The 27,088-nt window shown below is 39.4% G+C and overlaps 1 protein-coding gene across 8 annotated transcripts in view; it reads left to right on the top strand.

Moving 5' to 3' along the window:
- patj (PATJ crumbs cell polarity complex component) overlaps window positions 1-27,088 on the top strand; it is a 209,155-nt gene that overhangs the window by 62,191 nt on the left and 119,876 nt on the right. For all 8 annotated transcript variants that reach the window (XM_078407277.1, XM_078407272.1, XM_078407270.1 and 5 more), the window contains 7 exons: window positions 4,930-5,139; window positions 8,099-8,218; window positions 9,699-10,028; window positions 10,409-10,532; window positions 22,336-22,531; window positions 23,822-23,941; window positions 25,621-25,692. In XM_078407277.1, coding sequence (XP_078263403.1) covers window positions 4,930-5,139; window positions 8,099-8,218; window positions 9,699-10,028; window positions 10,409-10,532; window positions 22,336-22,531; window positions 23,822-23,941; window positions 25,621-25,692 — 1,172 coding nt within the window. The remainder of the gene's footprint in view (window positions 1-4,929; window positions 5,140-8,098; window positions 8,219-9,698; window positions 10,029-10,408; window positions 10,533-22,335; window positions 22,532-23,821; window positions 23,942-25,620; window positions 25,693-27,088) is intronic.

The following is a 27,088-nucleotide window of genomic DNA, read 5'->3' as shown; positions in this document are numbered from 1 at the left end:
ACACATAAATTGCTGTTCTCAAAAGCCTAACATTAAATTAGCAGCGCAAATCATTCTGCATGTTCTGCGGATTTGACACAACTCTTTTAATGCATGAATGTTTGTGTCATTTGCACAGTAATAACCTTGTACCTATTAGGTTTGCCATTATTTTCCCAGCAAATTGTGGGCCAATATGTTGGCATGTTGAATGTGAATTTCAAAGTCAATAACACAGCTGAATGGAGCATAAATTACAGTTCCTATTGTTGATGGATTTTACATAGTATGTGCAGAGAAAAGAGGGGAAATTAATTGCAGTAATATTGAAACTTTAACTTAAAAGTTATTTTAATGATTTTATTGTAAAATTTGATTTTATTTTACTTTTGCAACTTTAAGATCTTGTTTCACTTTCGCGGGGAAAGTCTGATCTTAAATATCACTTTCATTCTTGCATCAAATTTAAATGAAATTTTTAAACATTGGCAGTTTTTCAATCTTTATTCCAAAGATTGTATCGCAAAGATTGTCTCACAAAGATTGTATCACAAATTTTGTAGAATATTTTTATGTATTATCAATGTAATATGGTGGTAAACTTTAATTATTTGTTTCCAGGCCCCAGGTATGACAGATACATTGGGTTTGCTGGGCTGTGCAGCAATATCAATGTGCAGAGTCTTTGCCTGGCATTATGGTGCTCCATATTCAAGCATGGTACTCATGTATACTGATTACAGGAGGTTGCAATAAAACCCCGGTAAATTGATTGACAAAAAATTACAGCAAAGACCCAATTTACTTTTCTTGATAATTTCTTCTTCATTTAGTTATAATCTTGACATAGGCATGGGTGTGATCATTTTTTAGCTTTGAAAAAATCGTTTGTTGCTTTAGCAGTATGTTTAGGATCATTGTCTTGCTGTAGAATGAACTGCCGGCCAATGAGTTTTCAGGCATTTGTTTGAACTTGAGCAGACAGGATGTGTCTATACACTTCAGAATTCATTATGCTACTACCATCAGCAGTTGTATCATCAATGAAGATAAGTGAGCCAGTACCTTCAGCAGCCATACGTGCCCAGGCCATAACACCCCCACTAACATGTTTTACAGATGAGGTGGTATGCTTTGGATCTTGGGCAATTCCTTCTCTCCTCCATACATTGCTCTTGCCATCACTCTGATATAAGTTCATCTTCGTCTCATCTGTCCACAAGACCTTTTTTCCAGAACTGTGGTTGCTCTTTTAAATACTTCTTGGCAAACTGTATCCTGGCCATTCTATTTTTGCAGCTAACCAGTGGTTTGCATCTTGCAGTGTAGCCTCTGGATTTCAGTTCATGAAGTCTTTTGCAGACAGTGGTCATTGACAAATCCACACCTGACTCCTGAAGAGTGTTTCTGATTTGTCGGACAGGTGTTTGGGGATTTTTCTTTATTGTAGGGAGAATTCTTCTGTCATCAGCTGTGGAGGTCTTCCTTGGCCTGCCAGTCCCTTTGCATTTAGTAAGCTCACCAGTGCTCGCTTCTTAATGATGTTCTAAACAGTTGATTTTGGTAAGCCTAAAGTTTGGCTGATGTCTCTAACAGTTTTATTCTTGTTTCTCAGTCTCATAATGGGTTCTTTGACTTTCATTGGCACAACTTTATCCTCATGTTGATAAACAGCAATAAAGGTTTCCAAAGGTGATGGAAAGACTGGAGGAAGGACTTGGTGCTGAGAGCTCTCTTATGCCTGCATTAAGGAGGCATTTAAACACACCTGAGCAATTACAAACACCTGTGAAGCCATGTGTCCCAAACATTATGGTGCCCTGAAATGGGGGGACTATGTGTAAACACAGCTATAATTTCTACATGGTGAAACCAAAATGTATAATAATACCCTTTAATAAAATCTGACAATGATTTTTTTCTATTACAAATCTCAAATTGTGGAGTACAGAGGCAAATAAATAAATGATGGGTCTTTGTCCCAAGCATTATGGAGGGCACTGTAAACTGACCATGGGTGTCTGAAGTTACTTTTCCGTCATTTGAAATATTTTCTCTCTTCTCTGCTCTTGGACAATACATGAAGGAATCAGTATGTTTTGGGGAGTGAGGGGAGGGGGTGATGCTGTGCAGGGGCACAGCCCCTTCCTACAGTGAAATATAAAATAATTTTAAGGCCGTGAACACCTGCATGCATATGTAGCATGTGTGCTGGAGCTTCATCAAAACCTAGTAAATTTAATTTCTTTGCTTGCCTTATGGAACATAATATTAAATTGTGACACTGTTATGAAGAGCTACTTTGCATAATTTTCTCAATTGTGTGAACTGCCACATGAATTTTGCTATCCTTGGCTTTATAATAGTTCTCTTCTTTGAGCCTTTCACTAGTTTTCTAGATGGAAATTAGTTATGTTTGAAAGTCATGCAATGACTCATAATTTTCAGCGCAGGAACAATAATGAGAAGTGTAGTATGAGGTGATGCTGCTTTACATCGATTGACTCGACCCACCTGGCTGAAAGTGTGTGTTTAAATATTCAAGTGGACAAAATGCTGCTGCAGAATTAAGAAAAGCACAAGAAGCTACATAAATACACTTTACTACATTTGATAGCTTGATAATTCATGGAAATCTTTTTGGGTGGTATTTGGTGCAATTGATAAAAGGTAGCAGAAAATTAATAATACAATTTATTCAATTGAAAAACTGTTGATTGCTCATTTATAAACTTTACCCAATGAGGAGGACATTTTAAAAAGATCAGCTGCAGATGCTAATACAAATGTGCAAACTATTTTCTTCGTCCATTACAAGAGTGAGGCCACTCACAAACTGGAGAAACACTACCATATTTGTAGCTTGCAACCCAACGGTATGAACATCGGCAAGGCTAGCAGCATAATCAAGGACGTGTTGCACCATGGCCACAGTTTATTCACAGCTGTTATCAGGCAACTGAACCAACCACCCACCACTAGAGAGCTGTCCTGAACAACTATCAACCTCATTGGAGACTCTCGGATTCTCTGATCGTACTTTACTGGCTTTATCTTGCACTAAGCTTGGATAGAGTGGATGTGGAAAAAATGTTTCCACTAGTGGGAGAATCTAGTACTAGAGATCATAGCCTCATAATTAAAGGACGTTCTTTTAAGAAGATGAGGTGGAATTTATTTAGTCAGAGGATGGTGAATCAATGGAATTCTTTGCCACAGAAGGCTGTGGAGGCAAAGTCAGTGGATATATTTATGGCAGAGATAGATAGATTCTTGATTAGTACAGGTGTCAGAGGTTATGGGGAGAAGGCAGGAGAGTGGGGTTAGGAGGGAAAGATAGATCAGCCATGATTGAATGGCGAAGTAGACGATGGGTCGAATTGCCTAATTCTACTCCCATCACATGATCTAATGATCTGTAGCCTTGCAAATTTTTCTTCACAATTTCTTTATCCAATGCTCTCTGAAATCCACAGTGGATTCCTTCTTCCACTGCTTTTTTTCCCGACTACTGTGATGTTAACACCAATCTTTGGGAAGCCTCGCTATTCTTCTTCCTCTGATCCATAAAACATCCATTCATTATGACACTTCATTGCCTGCTATGTGGCCAAATTCAAAGTCTTCAACAGCCATACTGCAAATGTAAACTTTTTAATGCGATTTTTTTTCCTACTTTACTGAGTAAAACTGAAAACAAGAAAAGAACATTTTATGAATTTAAATGTTAAAAAAAAGGTTTTAAGGAATCAGAATAGTATCAAATAATGAAGATATTTAAGAATGGATTTATGATATTTGTAATTAATATTTCTGTTATTCTGTGTATGCTACTGAATATTCCAAAGCCAATTTCAGGGTACTAGATGACTAGTCATGATTCCATATTCCAGCATCGACAGCCTTTTGCGTCTCCAATTATCACACATTACCTCCACACAACTGCAGACTGGCGGAAAGACAGACCACCGCACAACAATGTACCTTTTCAATCAGTTCTAACCACTTTCTCACCTAGATTTGCTTTCACACTGTACTGTAGTGTTTTATGAAACCCAGCAGCTTTTATTAAGAAATAGATCATGAATCTTCCTCCAAGTTCTTGAACGAGCAAAGCCATGCCACTGCACATCCGGTAACTTGGTGGGCAGGGCTTGCAACCAATGGAGAAAACTTGCCTGCTAACTGTGATTTCGTTCTGCTGTATTAATAACTGCTATATCTCTATCCTAATGTACCTCAAAAAACCTTAATGAATGAATGTATTTCAGTTTGGAAATAGAAATATATTGCTCACCCTCAGTTTCACATCTTTGCCTCGCTGTGTGATGTACTAATTCATTGCTGACTTTGCAGTCTTCATGGTAGCTGCATGGAAGCAAGCTGGCAATTGTGCTCATCCCCTTCCCCATCTTCATATCATATCATATCATATATCTACAGCCGGAAACAGGCCTTTTCGGCCCTCCAAGTCCGTGCCGCCCAGTGATCCCCGTACATTAACACTATCCTACACCCACTAGGGACAATTTTTACATTTACCCAGCCAATTAACCTACATACCTGTACGTCTTTGTTTCAATAATGGTGTTATGTTTAGAGGCAAATTGCATGTTGGACTCTATTATCATTCATTAACACTGTGTGGGTAAAGTGGCATCTCAAGCTTTCATGTATTTTCTTTAAAGCTATTGTACCTTGTTCAATAAATGTCGGCTGACTTATTTGCTTCTGATAAGAGTGACATTTCAATGCCAATTAAACCTTTGAAGAAAATACTTTTTTTACAAATAATATTTGTGGATTTAATAACGGTTGTTACGTTTGATTATGCGGAATGCATGTGGGATTGATAAATGTTATAGGCTTGTGTGCTGTGTACCTTTTGTCTCAGCTTGCTTTAGATCTTTCTTTGTCTAATCTTCTTATGGTCTCTGGCTCCCTCTGCAGGATCCCTTAGATCCCACACGCACTGTTATTGTTATTCGCTCTTTGGTGGTTGGTGGGGTTGCTGAATGTGATGGCAGGGTGCTACCCGGGGATCGGCTCGTCTTTGTCAATGACCAAAATCTAGAGAATACCTCTTTGGCGGAAGCTGTTCAGGCTTTGAAGGACACTCCATATGGCAAGGTCCGCCTTGGCATCTGCAAACCAATTTTGGTAAGCACCAATAATGTTCATGAAATGTAAATCTTTGATAATGTCAAGGTTATTATGAAATCTCAGCCTCCAGAAAACTGTGTATAAAAAAATAACATCACATTTATTTATTTTTACTGTGGAATTCTCCCTTTTGCTTCTTATCGTAAATGCAAATAAAATATAACAGAAGTGAACTTTAACTTTTTGTTTTGCAGTAGGTCACAGCTTTTTAACAAGTATAATCAATCTCAATCTAATTTGGGCTGGCATAGCTGATCATTTCAGTCTCAGATAATCTAAAAATAGTTACATAGCTTCCTCATCTTTAAGAATTCAAGTGTTATATGTTTGAGCACAAAAGTTTGAAAATTAGCAAATTCAATTTACTGAGGCTCATCATTTCTTGAAATTGTTTTTCTTGCAATTAGGTATAATGTGGTTATATTTACATAAATTTATTAGTGGTTTGTTGGCTTTAAAGTGTTTCTGTGTTCATGTATTTTTACCTCAAAAACTATAATATAGTGTTAGTTGATAAATTAACAATTGTGCATGTGACATAAATGCATAAGACGAATTTCTGTCAGGAGTGTTACATGGAGATAAATTTGGTTTGTATTCTCTCATCTCTTAAGTAAGATGCCGTAGCATAGCAGGTTTTCAAAGTGATTTTGTTAAGCAGCATAGACATTTACTTGAGCAAAAAACAAGTGACTGCAGAAACTCAGCAGATCATACAGTATCAGTGGAGGGAAATGGACAGACAACAGAAGAAGGGTCCCAACCTGAAATATTTCCTCCACAGATGTTGCCCGACCTGCTGTGCTTCTCCAGGCAATTAATTTTTATGCAAGATTTCAGCACCTGCAATCTCTTGTGTTTACCTGGGCATTTATTTACCATTCTGTTATTAAATGGCTATGAATATTAGATGCTTTTATTGCTGTCTTCGGATTTAATCGTGCCCACCATCAAAGAAAATATATAACCAACTATTTATAGTGACTTTCTTATTCATGAATTGTACAAGAATATAATTGCACCTGAAAGTCAGATATATTCTGGAATGTGTTTTGTGGAAAAGAATAAAGAACAAGGATAACAACTGATCACAGATGAGACACAAGAACAGAATAATATGTCTGTTTCACATACAGTAATATTTGGAAGAGGCAGGGCAAGTTAATAACGCCTTTATTATAGAAGCCTGTACCATTGACTTCATTAGTGAAGCCAAAACATTCAAAGCCTTTATTAATCAGTCCAATTCTAGACATTACAATTTTTGGGGAGAAAGAGATGCACTGGAGAACTATCAGAATGATAGAGATGAGGGACAAAACAGGAAGAACTGATTTTCTCTTTATCAAAAAAATCCTGAGAGGAACTGGAGGAAAACGAGAAACTGTTCGCTCTGACCGAATGATTGGTAACCAGGAGATACAGATTGAAGATGATTACCAAAAGAACCAGAAAGCAGATGCAATTTTCTTTTTTATATATCAATTCATTTGGTTTAGAATGAACTGCTTGGAAGGATGATGGATAGACACAATGCGCTGGAGCAACTCAGAAGATCAGGCAGCATCTCAGACTCGATGTGAAGAAAGGTCCCAATCTGAAACATCACCTCTGTCCTTTTTCTCCAGAGATGCCACCTGACCCTATCTTTAAGGCATAGATAGATAGATTCTTGATTAGTACAAGCGTCAGAGGTTAAGGAGAGAAGGCAGGAGAATGGGGTTAGGAGAGAGAGATAGATCAGCCACGATTGAATGGAAGAGTAGACTTGATGGGCCTAATGGCCTAATTCTAATCCTATTCCTTATGACATGACCCGCTGAATTACTTTAGCACTTTGTGTCTATCTTTGGTATAAACCAGCATCTTCAGATCTATATTTTTAAATTTGGCAGGATGATGGAATGGTTTTGATTATTTTTAAATGGGGTGGTGGGGTGTTGGGGGGGGGGGGGGGGCGGGGTGGGGGGGGGGCGGGGGGGGGGGGGGGGAGAGGGAGGAGGGCTGAAGAGTTGGGTACACTGTGTAGCTTACTCCAAGAATGAGCACACAGATATGATGGGCCAAATGATTTTCTTCCATGCTGTAAGGATGTAAGATTTATTCTTTCTTCCCCCGACTATTCGTTTCATATCTAAGCATCATGCAGAGATAGATGCAGTATTGCTGTATAGAATCTTCTCCCATTTCTCAGGATCCATGGACAATGGAAGTAGTTTAATATCTTGTCCGATGACTATCAGTAGTCTCAGAATGAATCAAAAGTAAAAATCGGGTTGATCTAGTTTGCCTTCTCCTAACTTGGGTTGGCTGTAATTCTCCTATTACTGCTTTTGGTTGAAGTGATGAGCTATAAAGTAAGTATGGGTTCACTTTGTATGTATGACTTTGCAGTTCTGCATGCCTCCGATTAATTACAGACTGTACATTCGCTCCAAAGTTACAAAGAATCCTTTCTTAAAATAAAGTATAATCGAGATTCGTAACATTGTTATTGATGCTTAGACAATTCCACTGAATCTGATTTCTTGATTGTAATGACTTGAAGAATGATTGCCATATTTAATCAGCACATGTCATAAAGATGAACAACAACAAAATCACTACTTGAAATAAGAAAGCCCATTGAGGCATAATAATAACGTCACTAGGCTCTATCTAAATGTATATTGACAGCTGCCACGTGAATATGAAAATATTGGGTATCTACCTGAGACCACATTGTTGACCATATCTAAATGATAAGTTCAAGCCTTAATAGAGAGAGCCACATAATCTTATAAATTTTATTTGGATATATAAGTGCTTTCATTCCATTTGTTAATATCCTGAAGCGTTGATGGGATTTGTGGAAATGATTGAAGGGTTTAAAAAAAAGAAGTGTCATTCAAATTATCTGATGAAGATAGGATAGAAAGCGCTGTTTAATTTGCAAAAATTGCATTTTTTCTTTCAGACCGAAGCAAATGAAAATTACATTTCAGACTTCACCAGCTCAAATGCTACTAGAGAAAATATCCAGCATGATTCAGACATGTTGAATTTAGCCTATCCCACAAACCTACCTGTGCCCCATGTAAGTACCTTTACATTAGGAGTTTAAAATTAATATTGAAGTGTTGCTATATGGATATTTATGATGTGTGTATGAAATGTTCCGGTTACATTACTGGACTATTAATCTAGAGGATTGCACTAATTATCTGGAGAATCAAGTCATTTGTCATCATTGCAATTATTAGTTAGTTTGGTTTATTATTGTCACATGTACCGAAGTAAAGTGAATAACTTTTTGTTGCATGCTCTCCAGTCAAATAAAAAACTCTACATGATTACAATCAAGCAGTTCACAGTGTACAGATAAAGGGTACAACATTTAGTGCAAGGTAAAGTCTGATTAAAGATAGTTCAAAATCTCCAACGATGGAAGGTGAGGACCACACTCCAGCTGGTGAGAGGGTGGTTTGCCGGATTACAGCTGGGTATAAACTGGTCCTGGAGGTATGGGATTTCAAACTTCTGTACCTCTTGCCCAATGGGGAAAGGGAGAAGACGGAGTGAGACTGGTCCTTGATTATGCTGGTGGTCTTGCCGAGCAAGTGTGAAGTGTGATTGAGTCAATGGAAAAGAGGTTGGTTTGCGTGATGGTTTGTTGCTATGTCCACAACTCTCTGCAATTTCTTGCGGCCATGGATGGAGCTGTTTTCAAAACATGCTGTGATGCTTCCTACTAAAATTATTTCTACAGTGCATCTATAGAAGTTTGGGTTGGAGCCATGCTAAATTTCCTAAGCCTTCTAAGGAAGTAGAGGCGTTGGTGTTCCATAGCTTTGATGTGGTTGTCCATGGCAAATTGCTGGTGATAATTATTCCTAACAACTTGAACTTCTCTACCATCTCTGGTGTGTGTGTGCGTGTGTGCGTGCGTGCGTGTCCCCCCCTTAGGTTCACATTGTTCAGGTGCATTTCGCTGCGGAATTCCAGCAAGACACTGTTCAATTGTTGGACCATGCGAGCTTCAGAATTTGTCACTTAGTACAACACAGATTGACAGCGGGACAAGAAGTCCAGGATTTCTTGCCATGAAGTGGCTGCATGATTCAGCTCAAGAAGTCTTGAGGCCTTCTTTACTATTGAAGCGGTATTATCTATTTTGATGATCAATTCCTTCTAGCAATGTTGGTTTGTTTTTTACCCTCTGTAAGATTCAATTTGAACTTGGAACTTTCATTGAAAAGGATAATATTTTGGCAAGCAGATATCGCTGAAACTGGCCATTAGAATTATCGTGGGTTTCTTATGGAAACTTTCTTAATATTTGTAATTAAAAAGATAAATAAAACACACTATATAAAATGAATTGGAGAGTGGCATTCATAAAAATATCGAATTATTTAAAGCCCATTCAACATTGTTCTGGTTAAAAAACTGTTTTCGATTTGAATTTTTAAAGTTCTGTGCAATATTTTTGTTTCTGTTTTAATTCCTAGGGATAAAGATCTCCCACATTTTAAGTAAACTAAAACTAACTATACATTTCTTGCTATGTTCATTAGGAATTTGACGATGTTTCATTTTCTCAAGAAGAACTAGTTGATGAACCTGAGGTGGATTTAAAGTTCTTGAATTTACACCCCAGTAAGGTTGACAATGCAGCTCAATTTTTGTCACCTGATACATTAACAAGAAATCAATGGACCAAGAGTAATGAACAGCAGGAAATGTTGGTGGATGATGAGAACAAGGTGAATCCTGTAATAGGTGAAATGGTTAATCAGCAGCAGTGTGTAAAGGATAAGCTGGAATATTATGAACCTTCGGACCGAACTACAACCAATGATCAATTTCTTAATACTCCACCTTTATTTCAATATAATGCAAATGAGGTAAGAATAATTTAAATGATGTGCTCTTACAGGGTTAGCTTCTCCAAATTTACAGATACTTGGATTAAGGACAATATTAAAATCAAATTAACAATGTTACACTGTCACCAAGAATGAATGTTGTTAGAAAATCAGTTTAATTAATGAAGCATATGTAATTTAGAGGTGTGCATAATTATTGAACATCTATCACTATTTCTGTTTTGGAAACACTTCTACTTGCTAACGTTACCAGTGCTGGTAATGAAGTGACTATCATGAATGACACTTTAAATGTATTTATTCTTTATTTTGAAATTATCCAGATCCAAGTATTGAGATCAGAGTTGCATATGGTAATTTGCTTGTGATGTACCATAATATATTTTGCCTTCTTTCAGGATGAAGAGAAGTTTAATGGAAGTTCACTATCTTCTTCTAGAAATGGGTCAACCAATGTCCAAGAGATGGAGCCAGAAGATTATGAGAGAACTGTCACCATAATGAGAAATGGGCATGATCTAGGTATGACCCGTTTTAAAGAATTCATTGAATTGTGTAAACTTGCTACCATATCCTCTCATTCAATCATGATATTATTTTCTGAACCCCCCCCTCCGCCCCCAACGATTTTCAACAGAAGCGCTATATTTACTACTTTAAAAACTGCAATAATATTTCAAATTATATTAATGTCGAAAGTGGATCTATTTGTGTCTGTGTTTTATGAGCAATTTGGCTATGCTCTTTATCATCTCTTGCATTATTTCAAACAGACCACCTCACTGTCTTATTGTACATCTACATGAGCCTTGTATTGAAAGCTTCTTAATTATCATATGTGTCCTGTGAGACAGGATAGCTTTCCAGTCCTCTCTCAGGTAACTTCCTCATCAGATTCCCTGCAGCTTGTGCCAGGCTGTATTGTAGCCAGTTAGTGCCTGCTTTTTCTCCATGTGGAATGCATCCTTTAATCTGCTTAATACTCGCAATAACAGTCCCTGAGGGGGTGCTGACTTTTCCTTTGGGGATGGGTAACGTCCTATTCTGAGAACTTGCAAAGCCAAGACAGAAACTCTGGCCAAAACATGTTTAGGAAAATGCAACAGCACAGATGGTATGAAGGTGTCTACTTGTGATCAAATCATAGGTAGTGTGGTGATCACAACAAACCATTCAAGGTAAGGATTGCAGAGTACATTTTACACTTGCTCTGTGGGTGGGTGTAGGTTCAGGAAGCACTTTGCCCAAGAACTACAAACTGGCCATCTTATTTATGGACCACAAATTGAATTTGAGACCCTTTCTATTTTACTGGTGACATCCCTTCTTTTCCTTGCAATCTTTAACTAAATAAAGATGAAGTGCATTGCATTTTCTTTACATCATCTTACGTTTGGAGATAACGTCTGTAGTGGGTGTTAGAGGTAAAATGTCAAAGATAGGTCAAGGTGGGCTGTTGATGGAATCAAAATTGTTTTGAATTAGTGTGTGTATGCATGGTAGACGAAGTGTCAGGATGAAATAGCGGTATGCCATCCAAACCTCACCAAACATATCTTGCAAAATAATGGAGCAGTGCTAGAAATTGTGTTTTACTCCTGCAACCTCTTGTCACCCACTTGGAATGGCCTTCCAAATGCAATGAGTGTAAGGATCTGCATCTCTCTGTGCTCGTGGTCCTGCTCTCGTTCTCCCTTCCTCCAGATGAAGCAAGGATAGAGTTCCCCTGGTCTTTGCCTTTCACCCCATTATCCTCCGTATCCAACACATTATTCTCTGACATTTCCGTCTCCTTCAATGTTATCCCACACATCCTCCCATCCCTGCCCCTTTCTGCCTTCTGCAGAGACTTCCGCAGCAATTCCTTAACTACTCAACTCTTCCCAACCAAATCACCCACACCGCAGATACTTTCCCCTTCTCTGAAATAATTCCAATGGAGTCAGAATGCAGGGCTCCCCCTTCCAGACAGTGCAAAAGCCAGAATTACTTAAGTATTTTTAAGTATTACTTCTAAAGTTTTTTAATAATTATCTAGACATTATCAAAATATAATCAGTAAATCATGAGAATTTATGAAGGATGTAAAACTAGAAAAAAATATTTAAAAATGAAATTTCCCCTCATGTTCTGTCATTGATTTTGACTATTTGAATTGTTCTAACCTACTTGTAAATGCACTCAATTCCCATGGCGTTTTGAAATTTATCTTGAACAGGATGATGGTAGTCATTTTTCACTGAATATAATTTTGTTTTGTTTTTGAACAGGGGCAAAATAGTCCCCACATTATTTCTTACCTTTGTAATGAAACCTTCAAGTATTGAATGACTAAATATCTACTTAGAAGAATGAATGTCATAAACAGTAGAAAAATGTCAGGTGTCAAGAATAAAAAATGTTTAATTGTCATTTGCACTGGTAACGGAACAATGAAGTTCTTACTTGCTGCAGCTTTACAGACATATTAATGCCACAATAGAAGTAATAAATACACAATAAAGAATAATACAATATTTTTTCAGTAATACTAGGCAACCAGACCAAACAGTGTTTCATAAAGGAGGAAACATTTTATCTTTATTTTATGCTTTCATGACATTTCATTTATTTAACAACTGTAGAAAAACGCATTCCAGTTTACAGTTTAGTTTATTGTCACGTGCACCGAGGTACAATGAAAAGCTTTTGTTGCGTGCTATCCAATCATTGTAATAAATAGGAAAATGCAGGATAATTATACAGTGATAAATAATTACCTAATACTATATTATAAACTCAGTCAGATCTTTATATCATAGACTCAGTAGGATCCTTATATCATTCTAGTATATTTCAGTGTTAAAATTTGATGCTGGAAATATGAAACCTTATGTTGTAATTCTTATGATTTAATCAATGGAATTTAAAATAGAGAATTTAATTGGCAACTTTGTATGGAAAAATGAATTACATTTTTTACAACTTAAATGTAATTGAAGATCTGTGATAAATTTAGCTAATGACTAAATATTGTAAATGAGTTATCCAATTATAAAATAATTTAACAATTAGTAATTGTTTTCAGCGGGTGAAAATCTGGATGATGGAATTGATGGCTTTGTGACCAAGTTTGTGGATGATACGAAGATAGGTGGAGAGGCATAGAAACATCGAAAATAGGTGCAGGAATAGGCCATTCGGCCCTTCGAGCCTGCACCGCCATTCAATATGATCATGGCTGATCATCCAACTCAGTATCCTGTACCTGCCTACTCTCCATACCCCCTGATCCCTTTAGCCACAAGGGCCACATCTAACTCCCTCTTAAATATAGCCAATGAACTGGCCTCAACAACCGTCTGTGGCAGAGAATTCCACAGATTCACCACTCTCTGTGTGAAAAAAACTTTCTCATCTCGGTCCTAAAAGACTTCCCCCTTATCCTTAAATTGTGACCCCTTGTTCTGGACTTCCACAACATTGGGAACAATCTTCCTGCATCTAGCCTGTCCATCCCCTTAAGAATTTTGTAAGTTTCTATAAGATCCCCCCTCAATCTTCTAAATTCCAGCGAGTACAAGCCGAGTCTATCCAGTCTTTCTTCATATGAAAGTCCTGCCATCCCAGGAATCAATCTGGTGAACCTTCTCTGTACTCCCTCTATGGCAAGAATGTCTTTCCTCAGATTAGGAGACCAAAACTGTACGCAATACTCCAGGTGTGGTCTCACCAATGCCCTGTACAACTGCAGCAGAATCTCCCTGCTCCTGTACTCAAATCCCTTCGCTATGAATGCCAACATACCACTCGCTTTCTTCATTGCCTGCTGCACCTGCATGCCTACTTTCAATGACTGGTGTACCACGACACCCAGGTCTCGTTACATCTCCCCTTTTCCTAATCAGCCACCATTCAGATAATAGTCTGCTTTCCTGTTCTTGCCACCAAAGTGGATAACCTCACATTTATCCACATTATACTGCATCTGCCATGCATTTGCCCACTCACCTAACCTATCCAAGTCACGTTGCAGCCTCCTAGCATCCTCCTCACAGCTAACACTGCCCCCCAGCTTCGTGTCATCCGCAAACTTGGAGATGTTCGCCTCAAACTTGGAGGCAGGTAGTGTAGAGGAAGCATGGAGGTTGTGGAAGGATTGGACAAGTTGAAAAATTGGCAAAGAAGTGGCAAATGGAACACAGCATAACAAAGTGTACAGTCATGCAGTTTGGTGGAAGGAATTAAGGTGTAGACTACTTTCCAATTGGGGAGGATTCAGTAATCGGAGGTGCAAAGGGACTTTGCGGTGCTGGTGCAGGATTCTCAAAATGTCCATTTGCAGGTTGAGTGGATGGCAAGGAAGACAAATGATATGCTAACATTCATTTCATGGGGACTAGAATATAAAAGCAAGGATGATATTCTGTGGCTTTATAAGGTGCTGATGAGGCCACATTTGAAATATTGTAAGCAGCTTTTGGCCCCATATCTGAGAAAGGATGTGACAGCATTGGAGAGGGTCCAGAAGAAGTTACAATACAATACAATATATCTTTATTGTCATTGTACAGGGGTACAACGAGATTGGGAATGTGACTTCCATACGATGCAATAAATTAATTAGCTAATCAGCATAAATTTAGACAACCCAGTGAAACAAAATTAGAAACAGTTTTAAAACAGAATAAAGTGCAAATAGGTCTGTGCTGGTTCGCTGTGCGATGTGACCATCCGGCTCAGCAGGACCGGTTCAGAGCAGCTATGGCCCTGGGGATGAAGCTGTTCCTGAGTCTGGAGGTGCGGGCGTAGAAGGCCTTGTAGCGTCTGCCAGATGGTAGAAGTTCGAACAGACTATTGCAGGGGTGTGAAGAGTCTTTGTGAATGCTGGTGGCTTTCCTGAGGCATCGTGTGTTGTAGATGCCCTCCAAGGCTGGTAGCTGGGTTCCGATAATCTTCTGAGCTCTATAGACTACCCACTGAAGAGCCCTCCTCTCTGCCTCCGTGCAGCTGAGATACCACACAGGGATGCCATGCGTTAGGATGCTCTCTATGATGCAGCGGTAGAAGGTCATCAGCAGCTGTTGGGGCAGACCAGACTTTTTCAGTGTTCTCAGGTAGAACAGTCGTTGCGGCGCCTTCTTGACCAGCGCAGCAGTGTTAGTGGACCATGTGAGGTCCTCCGAAATGTGAGTGCCCAGAAACTTGAAGCTGGACACTGTCTCCACACTGTCCCCGTTGATAATGATCGGAGCGTATTCCCCATTATGTGACCCACGGAAGTTGATGATCAGCTCCTTGGTCTTGGAGGTGTTTAGGGACAGGTTGTTATGTGAGCACTAGTCCACCAGGTTCTGCACCTCCGCTCTCTAGTGTGTGTCATCACCGTTGGTGATCAGCCCGATCACCGTTGTGTCATCTGCAAACTTGACAATGGTGTTGGTGTCAAATGCAGGAACACAGTCGTGTGTGAATAGGGAGTAGAGCATGGGGCTCAAAACACAGCCCTGTGGTGTGCCGGCACTCAGGGTGATAGTGGAGGACAGGTGCGGGCCCAGTCTCACCGCCTGCGGTCGCTCCATCAAGAAGTCCAGGATCCAGTCGCATAACAACGAGCTGAGGCCTAGCTGGTGGAGTTTGGTGATGAGCTTGGTGGGGATGACCGTGTTGAAGGCAGAGCTATAATCTATGAATAGCATCCTCACGTAAGTGCCCTGTCTCTCCAGGTGAGTCAGGAGAGTGTGAAGAGCCAGAGAGATGGCGTCCTCTTTGGATCTGTTTGCCCTGTATGCAAATTGATGCGAGTCCAGTGAGGCAGGGATGCTGGATTTGATGTGCGAGAGGACCAGCCTTTCAAAGCACTTCGTGATTATAGGAGTTAGGGTAACCGAACGGTAGGCGTTCAGGTTGGTGATTTTTTTTTTTTTTTGGCACCGGCACTATGGTAGCCGACTTCAGGCACTTGGGGACCGTAGCCAGAGATAACGACAGGTTAAAGATCCTGGTGAAAACCTCAGCCAGCTGTTCAGCACAGTCCCTAAGTACCCTTCCTTGAACTCCATTCGGGCCTGCAGTCTTGCGTGGGTTGACCCTTCGCAGAGCGCGCTGTACTTCCTGTGTGCTTAATGTTAAGACCTGTCACTCCGCCTTGGCTGGGGTTCTTCCACTCTTGGTGGTGTTGCCAGTTTCGAAGTGGGCAAAGAAGGTGTTAAGCTCGTTGGTTAGTGTGACATTGCTGTGGGGGCAGGCAGAGCTGCTCTTGTAGTCAGTGATGTCCCTGACACCCTGCCACATGCTTCTGGTGTCCGTGGTATTGAAGTGGTCTTCCACCCGTTACCTGTGGGTGTCTTTGGCCCTTTTTATACCTTTGTTCAGGTTTGACCTGGCAACACTGTATGCTGAAGTGTCACCAGATTTAAAGGTATTGTTGCGTGCCCTCAACAGATCCTGTACCTCCTTGTTCACAAGTTTACAAGAAAGATCCCGGGGATGATTGGGTTAACATATGAGAGCATTTGAAGGGTCTAGGCCTGTACTCGCTGGAGTTTAGAAGGACAAGGGAGGATCTCATTGAAACCTACTGGATAATGAAAGGCCTAGATAGAGTGATTGTGGAAAGGATGTTTCCAGCAATGGGAGAGTCTCGAACCAGAGGGCATAGACTCAGAATAAATGGATGTATCATCAGAATGGCAATGAGTAGGAATTTCTTTAGCCAGAGGCTGGTGAATCTGTGGAATATGTTGCCATAGACAGCTATGGAGGCCAAGTCAGTGAGTATTTTTAAAGCAGATATTGATTGGTTCTTGAATAGGAAGGGCATCAAAGTTTACAGGGAGAAAGCAGGAGAATGGGGTTGAGAAGGAAAAGTAGATCAGCCATGATTGAATGGCAGAGTAGACTTGATGGGCTGAATATCCTAATTCTGCTACTATGTCTTCTGGTTATTTATGCCACCTTAATTGCTTTAATCTCAGATTTTCTGCAAAATAAAATAAATTTGCAAAATACCCATAAAGAGCAAATAAATGTCTGTTTCTGCATTAGCAAATTGTTTGAGGGGAAATACCTATTGTGGTGTAGAGTACAGTGCCCTCCATAATGTTTGGGACAAAGACCCATCATTTATTTATTTGCCTCTTTACTCCACAATTTGAGATTTGTAATAGAAAAAAATCACATGTGGTTAAAGTGCACATTGTCAGATTTTAAATAAATATATTTTTTATACATTTTGTATCACCATATAGAAATTACAGCAGTGTTTATACATAGTCTCCCCCCCCCCCCCCCCCCCCCCAACACCACCATTTCAGAGCACCATAATGTTTGGGACACAGCAAAGTCATGTAAATGAAAGTAGTCATGTTTACTATTTTGTTGCATATCCTTGGCATGCAATTACTGCTTGGTCTGTGATTCATGGACATCAGCAGTTGCTGGGTGTCTTCTCTGGTGATACTCTGCCAGGCCTGTATTGCAGCCATCTTTGGCTTATGCTTGTTTTGGGGGATAGTCCCTTTCAGTTTTCTCTTCAGCATATAAAAGGCATGCTCAATTGGGTTCAGATTGGGTGATTGACTTGGCCACTCAAGAATTTACCATTTTTTAGCTTTGAAAAACTCCTTTGTTGCTTCAGCAGTATGTTTGGGATCATTGTCTTGCTGTAGAATGAACTGCCGGCCAATGAGTTTTGAGGCATTTGATTGAACTTGAACAGATAGAATGTGTCGAAACACTTCAGTATTCATTATGCTACTGCCATCAGCAGTTGTATCATCAATGAAGATAAGTGAGCCAGTATCTTCAGCAGCCATACATGCCCAGGCCATAATACCCCCACCACCGTGTTTCACAGATGAGGTGGTATACTTTGGATCTTGGGCAGTTCCTTCTCTGCTCCATACTTGCTCTTGCCAGCACTCTGATATAAGTTAATCTAAGTCTCATCTGTCCACAAGACCTTTTTCAATAACTGTGTTTGCTCTTTTAACTTCTACTTGGCAAACTGTAACCTGGCCATCCTATTTTTGCAGCTAACCAGTGGTTTGCATCTTGCAGTGTAGCCTCTGTATTTCTGTTCATGAAGTCTTCTGCAGACAGTGGTCATTGACAAATCCACACCCGACTCCTGAAGAATATTTCTGATCTGTTGGACAAGTGTTTGGGGATTTTTCTTTATTATAGAGAGAATTCTTCTGTCATCAGCTGTGTAGGTCTTCCTTGGCGTGCCAGTCCCTTTGCAATTAGTAAGCTCACCAGTGCTCTCTTTCTTCTTAATGATGTTCCAAACAGTTGATTTTGGTAAGCCTAAGGTTTGGCTAATGTCTCTAACAGTTTTATTCTTGTTTCTCAGTCTCATAATGGCTTCTTTGACTTTCATTGGCACAACTTTGGTCCTCACATTGATAAACAACACTAAAAGTTTCCAGTGATGGAAAGACTGGAGGAAAGAGTAGGTGCTGAGAGCTCTCTTATACCTGCATTAAGGAGGCAATTAAACACACCTGAGCAATTACAAACACCTGTGAAGCCATGTGTCCCAAACATTGTGGTGCCCTGAAATGGGGGGACTATGCTGTAATTTCTAAATGGTGAAACCAAAATGTATAAAAATGGCCTTGAATAAAATCTGACAATGTGCACTTTAACCACGTGTAATTTTTTGAGATACAAATCTCAAATTGTGGAGTACAGAGGCAAATAAATAAATGATGGGTCTTTGGCCCAAACATTATGGAGGGCACTGTAGAATAGCAGAAGATTTTATATTGTGCCAAGTATTTAAGTGGAGTAGCTCGCATGCTGGGGTAAAGATTTGTTTGGGCTGATTTTCGCTTTTGGCTACAAGTATCCTAATCTCGAGCCTGTAAATAATGATCAAGAGCTGCTGGTGCCTGTCATTAATTTGGGAGCTTGTGCATTTGGGAAATTGAATTTCAGGCACTTGCCTCACCAGTGCTGATCCTTTCATATATGCCTTAGGTAGAAAGACAATCTGTCAAGATTGTTAGGAGTCATGTGGAACAGGGCAGATCACAACTGCATTTCTGGGTTTATGTGAATTTTCTTTTTGTAGATAAGCATTGCCATTTTGTTTCTAGCTTTTATCAGGCTGCATGGTATGCAATGGCATTTACTCCATTTGGGAAATTCAAATTCCCTGAAACAATATCATAAAACAATGAATTGGTTCTTCCTTGGTATAACTAAAGGATATGAATCTCTGGAAAAATATCAGGATGCTTCCTTGTGAGATGGAACATGATTTTGCAAAATTAATCACACAAGTCTCCTTTCCTATTTAGAGACAAAAAGACACAACCATAATCATTTTCTCACCTAATATCTTGTAAGATGCTGTACTGCAAAGATTTTCATTTCTTTCGTAGTGTCGAGTTCGCATTCCCGGTCAGTTGGTTGATAATAATCAGAGTCGGCACAGACCTCACTTATTCGTAGTTTATTAGAGATCTCGTAGACAGGTTTCCAAAAGCGCACACAGAGTCGCGGACTCGGGGGCTATTGGAAACGTGTCACACCAGCCCGTAGAATCAAGCTCACTTTATTCCCAAAAACTCCAAATGCCTTACCACCAAAGACACATAACGATGTAGCCACCGTGACAATGCCAGGATGATTACTTGCTATAATTCCAGCCAGTGTGTTGATCTTGAGCGAGGGTGGCAGATGGTATGCGGAAAGGGAAACAAGACTCGCCTGTCTATTGAGAAACACACCTTCCCTATCCTTCCCCGCTTCGGGCCAAGGGGAGACTCTCTAGAGCCCTATATGTACCCTATAATATGTTCTGTGGATAAGAATTCACGGTTCCCCTGTGACGATAATTGGAGCAGTGATGGAAAGACCTCTCCTGAGGATGGAGGGACATCGGGGATAATTTATCCCAAGTCCGGGTACTACTTCTTGGGACACGGGATAGGAACAAGCTTCCTGGTAACAAAAGGAAAGGATACCCCGGCCGCAGTAGCCATAGGCATCTTCACCCCAACAACTGTACCCTGTCCAGTACAATGGAGTTTAAACTTTCCCGCCGGTGGACACAGAACCAAATGGGGGGTCACTAGGGAGTTCTGTGCCAACTGGATGGAACCGGCCGCAATCGGAAGGAGCCGGGGCCAGTCGGTTGGGTGGGGGATATTGAGTACCATAACCTTCGGGGGGTCCGCCGGAGCTATGGCAGCCAATAACTGGTCTGTGCCGACTCTGAAGACGAGCTGGAACATTCTGCGGTTTGGGTTACTGATTACTACTAGCTTTAGCAAGTTCAGCATTTTTGTGATTACGTAGCCTCAAGCATGTGATTACCTAGCGCACAATGTTGCAAAGCCCATGCAAAGACCAGTGGCTCAAGCAAACAAATAAGATAGATCTGGCTCTGCGTTCCTCATCTCCACAGTAGTATTTCCTTTATTGCATTTAAATTTATTTTTCATAAATTGGTTTGATATTTTTGCTAGTCCCTTGCACAGAATGTGCAGCCATAGTATACATCAACAAATCATTGACAGGTTTTCCTGTCCTTCATCCCAAATGGGCAAATACATTCTTTCAGAGATGCTTCTCCAGCTTCCCCCTCATCATGGTCACTTCTGCCACTTTTTATGCTAAAGTGAAGTTGAGATTGCTCAAATTGAATGAGCAAGAACAAAAAGTAAAGTTAGTCAGATGTTAGTTGCAAGCAATCTGTTAGATACTTGTTACCATGTACTAATTGCAATAGCAAAGAGGGATAATAAATATAAAGGGTTCCCTTAGGTCAATTATTTAAAATAAACATAAATTGTTTTCCTGAACGCTCTCCCGGTTTTACATCCACCGCCCAAAAATTTATATTTCTATTTTTCTTGCAGTGACTCAATGATGAGAAACTGCCTGACCCTGCATAGATTGATATCATGGCTCTTAAAACCCATTTCATGCAGAAGGTGCTCCAGATTCAGCTGCAGCTGAAATTTCCTGTCCTAATTTTGATATGAATCAAAACCTATTTTTTAATCCAGTTGTTCTAATAGAAATCATAGAGCTTGGATTACTTCATTGTCATTATTTAAATTCTGACACTGACCTACTTATTTGAAAAGGGCAAAGATACTGTTAAAAGTATGCTGATTAGATATCTGACCTTCTGTCCACTCATTTTTCATTTATAAGTGCAGTATTATCCTTTACCACCATGTGATTGTCCTTGCACAAAAACATACCTAGTGCTTGCAGTAATTCTAATGTTTTTAGCTTCCGACCATATATAATATTAAGTCGTGGTCAGCACCAAAGTGTGGAGTCGTACAGCACCAAAACAGCCCGGTCAAACCAATTCATCCATGCGAACCAAGGTGCCCTATTTAGCCTAGTCCCATTTGCCTGTGTTTGGGTTATAGCCCTCAAAACCCATCTTGTCTAAATGTCTTCTCTGCAGCCTTTCAAGATTAATGGTAATTTTCCTATTCCAAGGTGACCAAAACTGCACACAATACTCCAAATGTGGTCTCACAAAATTCTTGTACATCTGTAACATGATGTCTCAACTTGGTCATAGAGCCATGCCACACGGAAACAGACCCTTCAGCCTACTCGTCCATGCCAACCAAGATGCCCCATCTAAGCTGGTCCCATTTGGCCTGTAAACCTCTAAACCTTTCCTATCCATGTACCTGTCCAAGTGTCCTTTAAATCCTGTTTGAACATCTATACTCAATTCCTTAACTGATGAAGGCCAGCATGTTAAAATCTACCTTCACCATCCTATCTACCTGTCTATCAGGGAATTATATACTTCCACATCCCTGTGCTCTAACACGCTCCCGGGGCTGTATCATTCACTCTGAAGGTTCTGCCCTTGTTTGACTTCCCAAAGTGCAACACCTCACACTTATCTCAATTGAACTGAATTATCCATTCCTAGACCCATTTGGCCAGCTAATCAAAATTCAAACGAGTCATATGCAGTGGGAAGCAGACTCTTCTGCTCACCAAGTCCACAGCGACTATCTAGCATCCAATGTTTCCATTAATCCCACCTTAACCCATTTTACTTTCTCCTTACTTCTCCTTAATCAGCACTATTCTACCACTTATTGAAACACAGGGGGCAATTTACAGTTTACCATTTTCAGATTTGTGGTGTGATAGAAAACTGGAGCATCCAGTGGCAACCCATCACATCACAGGTTTGAATCCTGAAGATGTGGACAGTGGCTATACTAGCTGCAAATTTAGTTTTATTGAATAGTTACATAAATATCTTGTTCAATCATTATTGCAGGTTACTTTTTTGTAATTAAACATTCCTACTATATTTTTATTATTATTTTGCATGGGCTAGGATTGAGCATAAAAAGTGATAACAGAGGACATGGGGCAATCATCAAAAGTGTTGACAGTGAGGGTGCTGCTGGAAGAAACGGACAACTCCAGAAGGGAGATTATATTGTTGCATTGAACATGGAGCCCACGACTGGTCTAAACTCTACTGAGAAACAATTGTTTTTTGCCAAGCAAGCCACGAATGAGGAAATTATGTGAGTATTTCTCATTCTATATTGTGCAATTTTCTCCTGTTTCAACGTTAATGCATTTTTGGATTGAATAGTTTCACAACAATTTGATCATCCAATTTAATTATCAACCTCAGCCATTTGGCCAACATCAAGTGTGTCTGATGACAAAATAAATACATTTTATTTTTGTGAATGATATCATACCTAGTCTTGTCTTGCATATAGAATTTTTTGTTTATTTAGCTTGTCACTTCCCTCACTTAACCTTTGACATACTCTGCAAAATCCTTTTCGGTTCAGTAGCAATTTCTGTCGGAATACATCTCTGCTAAACATCTTATTTAGTGCTGTTTTTTCAAATTAAAAGAGATTAAAAGAGGGTATCAGGGGTTATGGGGAGAAGGCAAGAGAATGGGGTTCAGAGGGAGAGATAGATCAGCCATGATTGAATGGTGGAGTAGACTTGATGGGCCGAATGGCCTAATTCTGCTCCTATCACTTTTGACCTTGTGATCTTGTACACAAATGTAATACTGTATTTTTACACAAAAGTTCATTCACTTGTCCAACGTCTTTCTCCTTGGTCAATTATGAACTTTGTTGGTCGTTAAATTATCAATTTAATAGTGCTTGGTTGCACGCAAGTATGTTGATATAAATACATGTTAAGAATCTGTGGATGAAAATAATTATGAAGTGGAAATGTAAACCTCTAAGTCATTCGTGATGATGAGATGTGATAGTCATTTATAGTTTTGTGTTGGTGAATTACCAAGAAAAAATAATCCAATTTTTCCTGACATCTTTCTACTGTTTCTTGCCATAAACACTAACTTTAGTCAGTGATTATAATTTGCAACACACCCTCACTGTTTGACTTTCACGAATGATTTGATTATCATAATCATAATCATAATTATATTGTATTAACCAAGTATGGTTGCAACATACGAGGAATTTCATTTCCCATACAGTCATACCAATTGAGATCATCATAGCCAAAGACAATACAGTCCATGTGCATATCTTCCCATTTGGTTCGTAATCAAGGGAAAATGAAATATTTACTTCTCCATGATTTATTGGTGCTGAAGATATACCAACTTCACCTCGGATTAACTATATTGAGTATTGATTATGAAAGCTTACTGCTTTATAAGAATCATCTATTTTGAAACTCTGTGACTGAGCTATTTATTTCTGGCAATTTGTGGAAATCAGTATCTTACAACCGGTCATAGCATAATGCTTCTTTCTCTTGAATAAAATTAATTTTAAATGCAATTCTCTTTGATGGTTGTGGGAGTCTAGGATTACTTATATACCAGCAAACGATGTGGATCGCTATAAGAGAAGTTTTTCTTCAGAGCAAACCAAATCTAGCAGTGCTGTACAATTGGCAGCAGAATCCAGGATGAAAGCTACTGCAAGGTAATAACATTATTATATTTGTTATATTATTAGTCAACAACATTTTAAATAATTTTGGTTGGATTTATATCCAATATATAATTGCCAGCAGTTTTCCTCTGGAAATAAATCTTCTGATAGTTTTAGCTTTTTTAGTTTGTCAGAAAAAAATGTTGTGCCTGTCCAAATGTCTTTTAAATGTTGAATCTGGGTCTCCAGCACTGCAAACACTGTAGGGCAGCAACTCTACTGAGGCGCCACCCTGCCGCCCTACATTTTAAGGGTTTTTGAATGCAGGGAAGATTTACAAGGATGATGCCAGAACTCTTATGGCATTATCCTTGTAAATCTTCCTTGCATTCTTCCCCACGTAATGGAAAATTTCTATAACGGCGACCAAAACTGCACACAGTACTTCAAGTGTGGCTTTGTTTTTGTCTTGTTCCCAACTTCTATACTCGATTCCCTTACCGATGAGGCTAATGTGCAGTGTAGCTATCGCATTATAGCGACAATGTGTTATGATATGGAATTCCAAAGCATTTTCAGTCACCATGCGAGTATTCTAGGGGATTTATTATAGAATTTAACTACTACCTACTGTAATTTCTGTTATTTTTATGAGCAATTTTATCAATTAATAAGCTGTGCCAGAATTTTAAAGCATAAACTGTTGACCATCAAGCATCCATTTTATCCTTATCAACCCATTTTATTCTCTTCATATTCCCATAAACTCCCCATCAGATTCGGTCACTCACCTATATTTTATCATGGCCAATTACCCTAACAATACACACATCTTTGGGAGGTGGGAGGAAGAATTAAAGGACGTTCTTTTAGGAAGGAGATGAGGAAAAACTTCTTGAGACAGAGGGTGGTGAATCTGTGGAATTCTTTGCCACAGAAGGCTGTGGAGGCCGTCAGTGGATATTTTTAAGGCAGAGATAGATAGATTTTTGATTAGTACAGATGTCAGAGGTTATGGGGAGAAGGCAGGAGAATGGGGTTCGGAGGGAGAGATGAATGGAGGAAGAGACTTGATAAGCCAAATGGCCTAATTCTACTCCCAGCACTTATGAGGTTATGACCTTAAACCAGAGAACCCAGCAGAGACCCACACAGTCACAATGAGAATTGTAAACTCCACACAGACATCGCAGCAGATCATGATGGAACCTGGGTTGCTGTATATCGCCCAGCATCTCTACTATCTGTGGCACTGACACAAAGACTGTTAAAGTCTTGTTTAACCAATGTTCACAAGTCAAAGGTAATTGTTCATTAAAAACTAATGCAAAATTATTTAAGAATTGGCAACTTTTGAAAAAGGGTGAATTTATATTCTGGCCAATTTTGATAAATCTTCACCTAAAACAAAAAATGTCAAAATTTCAAATGCTGATGAAACTCCATTGAATTATCGCTGGTTCATGATCAACAGTAAATATGCACATGGTTTTTAACATTTTAGGTGGGACATGAATTGCATTATCTGCACCATAACATTAAACAGAGTTCAATGAAATATATGATTGCTGCATTTATTAGAGCTTTTTACCTTTGCAGTTCAACATAAAGAAAAATCTGGTCTTTGTTGCAAAGTTAGAAAATTGCAAAGGTAGAAAACAAAATGTAACAGATGTAATATAAAAAGAGAACTATTTGATTTAATTACGGCCTTATTCTTTTATCATCAGTGAATTGCCTGAAAGAGAAGAAGGTGAAGGGGAAGAAACACCAATATTGAGTCACTGGGAGGCACCGCGGAGGTACAAGAGCATGTTTGATGATTGCTTTCTGCATAAATTCCAATCTTGTCCCCTTTCAGTATATCACCTTTACATAGCTACATATCTCAACATATTAATATTTTTAATGTCTTTATCAAACAAGATATGCCTGGAATGTAAAAGAAGCTCCTAATGATAAATACCCAGCAATATTAGGATATTTTTTTAAGGTTTAGGATTGGAATGTAATGAGCTTGTGAATAATTCATCAAGCCTTAAATGCACGTCCTGACATGTACAAGTATGTACTGTATATTAAAACCATTAATTATACTTAAACCTCTGTGGGTGAGTGAGTGAGTGTCGGGGGGAGGGGAGGGGGGATAATGGGAGTTATGGGGGGATGGAGTGGGTGAGTGGGGGGTTGGGAAGAGGGGTGGATGGAGTGGGTGAGGGGGGTGTGAGGGGAGGGGGGGATAAGGGGGGTGGAGTGGGTGAGTGGTGGGGGAGGGGAGGGTGCTAGCCCAATGCAGGATAGCTTTGGGCCCAGCGGGTCCACCCTGTTCTAGTATAAGTTAAAGTCTCTTCAGTTTAAACATGGATGAGAAATATGAGCTACATTGAGATTCTTGTTTTTCTAATTGATAAGGGATTTTGTAATATTGTGGTGAAATGAGATCAGATTAAAGAAATTTCATCAAATAAAATTTAAAGTTTTGGAACTTTGATATATTATCTTGATAGCTACCTCTGTTTCCGTCAGATGCACCAAGACAGTGAAAGAGGATCTCCAGTGTCACTTCCACATGTTTCTACAGATGATTGATAAATTGTCACTAGATTACAACTTTTTCAATAGATGCAGAGATTTTTATTGTGTTTAATTATGCCCAGATTAATCAGACTCTATTTCAATGCACAATTTAAAAAAAACACCCAATAATCAACATTATCGTCATTGTCATTTTTAAGATGCATTACATTCCTCTAGTTATCTAAACATAGAAAATAGGGTGCAGGAGTAGGCCATTCGGCCCTTTGAGCCAGCACCACAATTCAATGTGATCATGGCTGATCATCATAAATCAGTACCCCGTTCCTGCTTTCTCCCCATATCCCTTGATTCTATTAGCCCTGAGCTATATCTAACTCTCGAAAACATCCAGTGAATTGGCCTCCACTACCTTCTTCCACAGTTTCGCAACTGTCTGGGTGAAAATGATTTTTCTCATCTCAGTCGTAAATGGCCTATCCCTTATTCTTAAACTGTGACCCCTGGTTCTGGATTCCCCCAACACCGAGAAAAAAATTCTTGCATTTAGCCTGTCCAATCCCTTAAGAATGTTTATATGTTTTTATAAGATCCACTCTCATACTTCTAAATTCCAGCGAATATAAGCCCAGTCGATCCATTCATCAGTATGATGTACCGATA

Source organism: Rhinoraja longicauda, chromosome 11, assembly GCF_053455715.1.
Source record: "Rhinoraja longicauda isolate Sanriku21f chromosome 11, sRhiLon1.1, whole genome shotgun sequence".
NCBI classification, from domain to species: Eukaryota; Metazoa; Chordata; class Chondrichthyes; order Rajiformes; family Arhynchobatidae; genus Rhinoraja; species Rhinoraja longicauda.
This window is presented reverse-complemented; position numbering and strand designations above follow the sequence as displayed.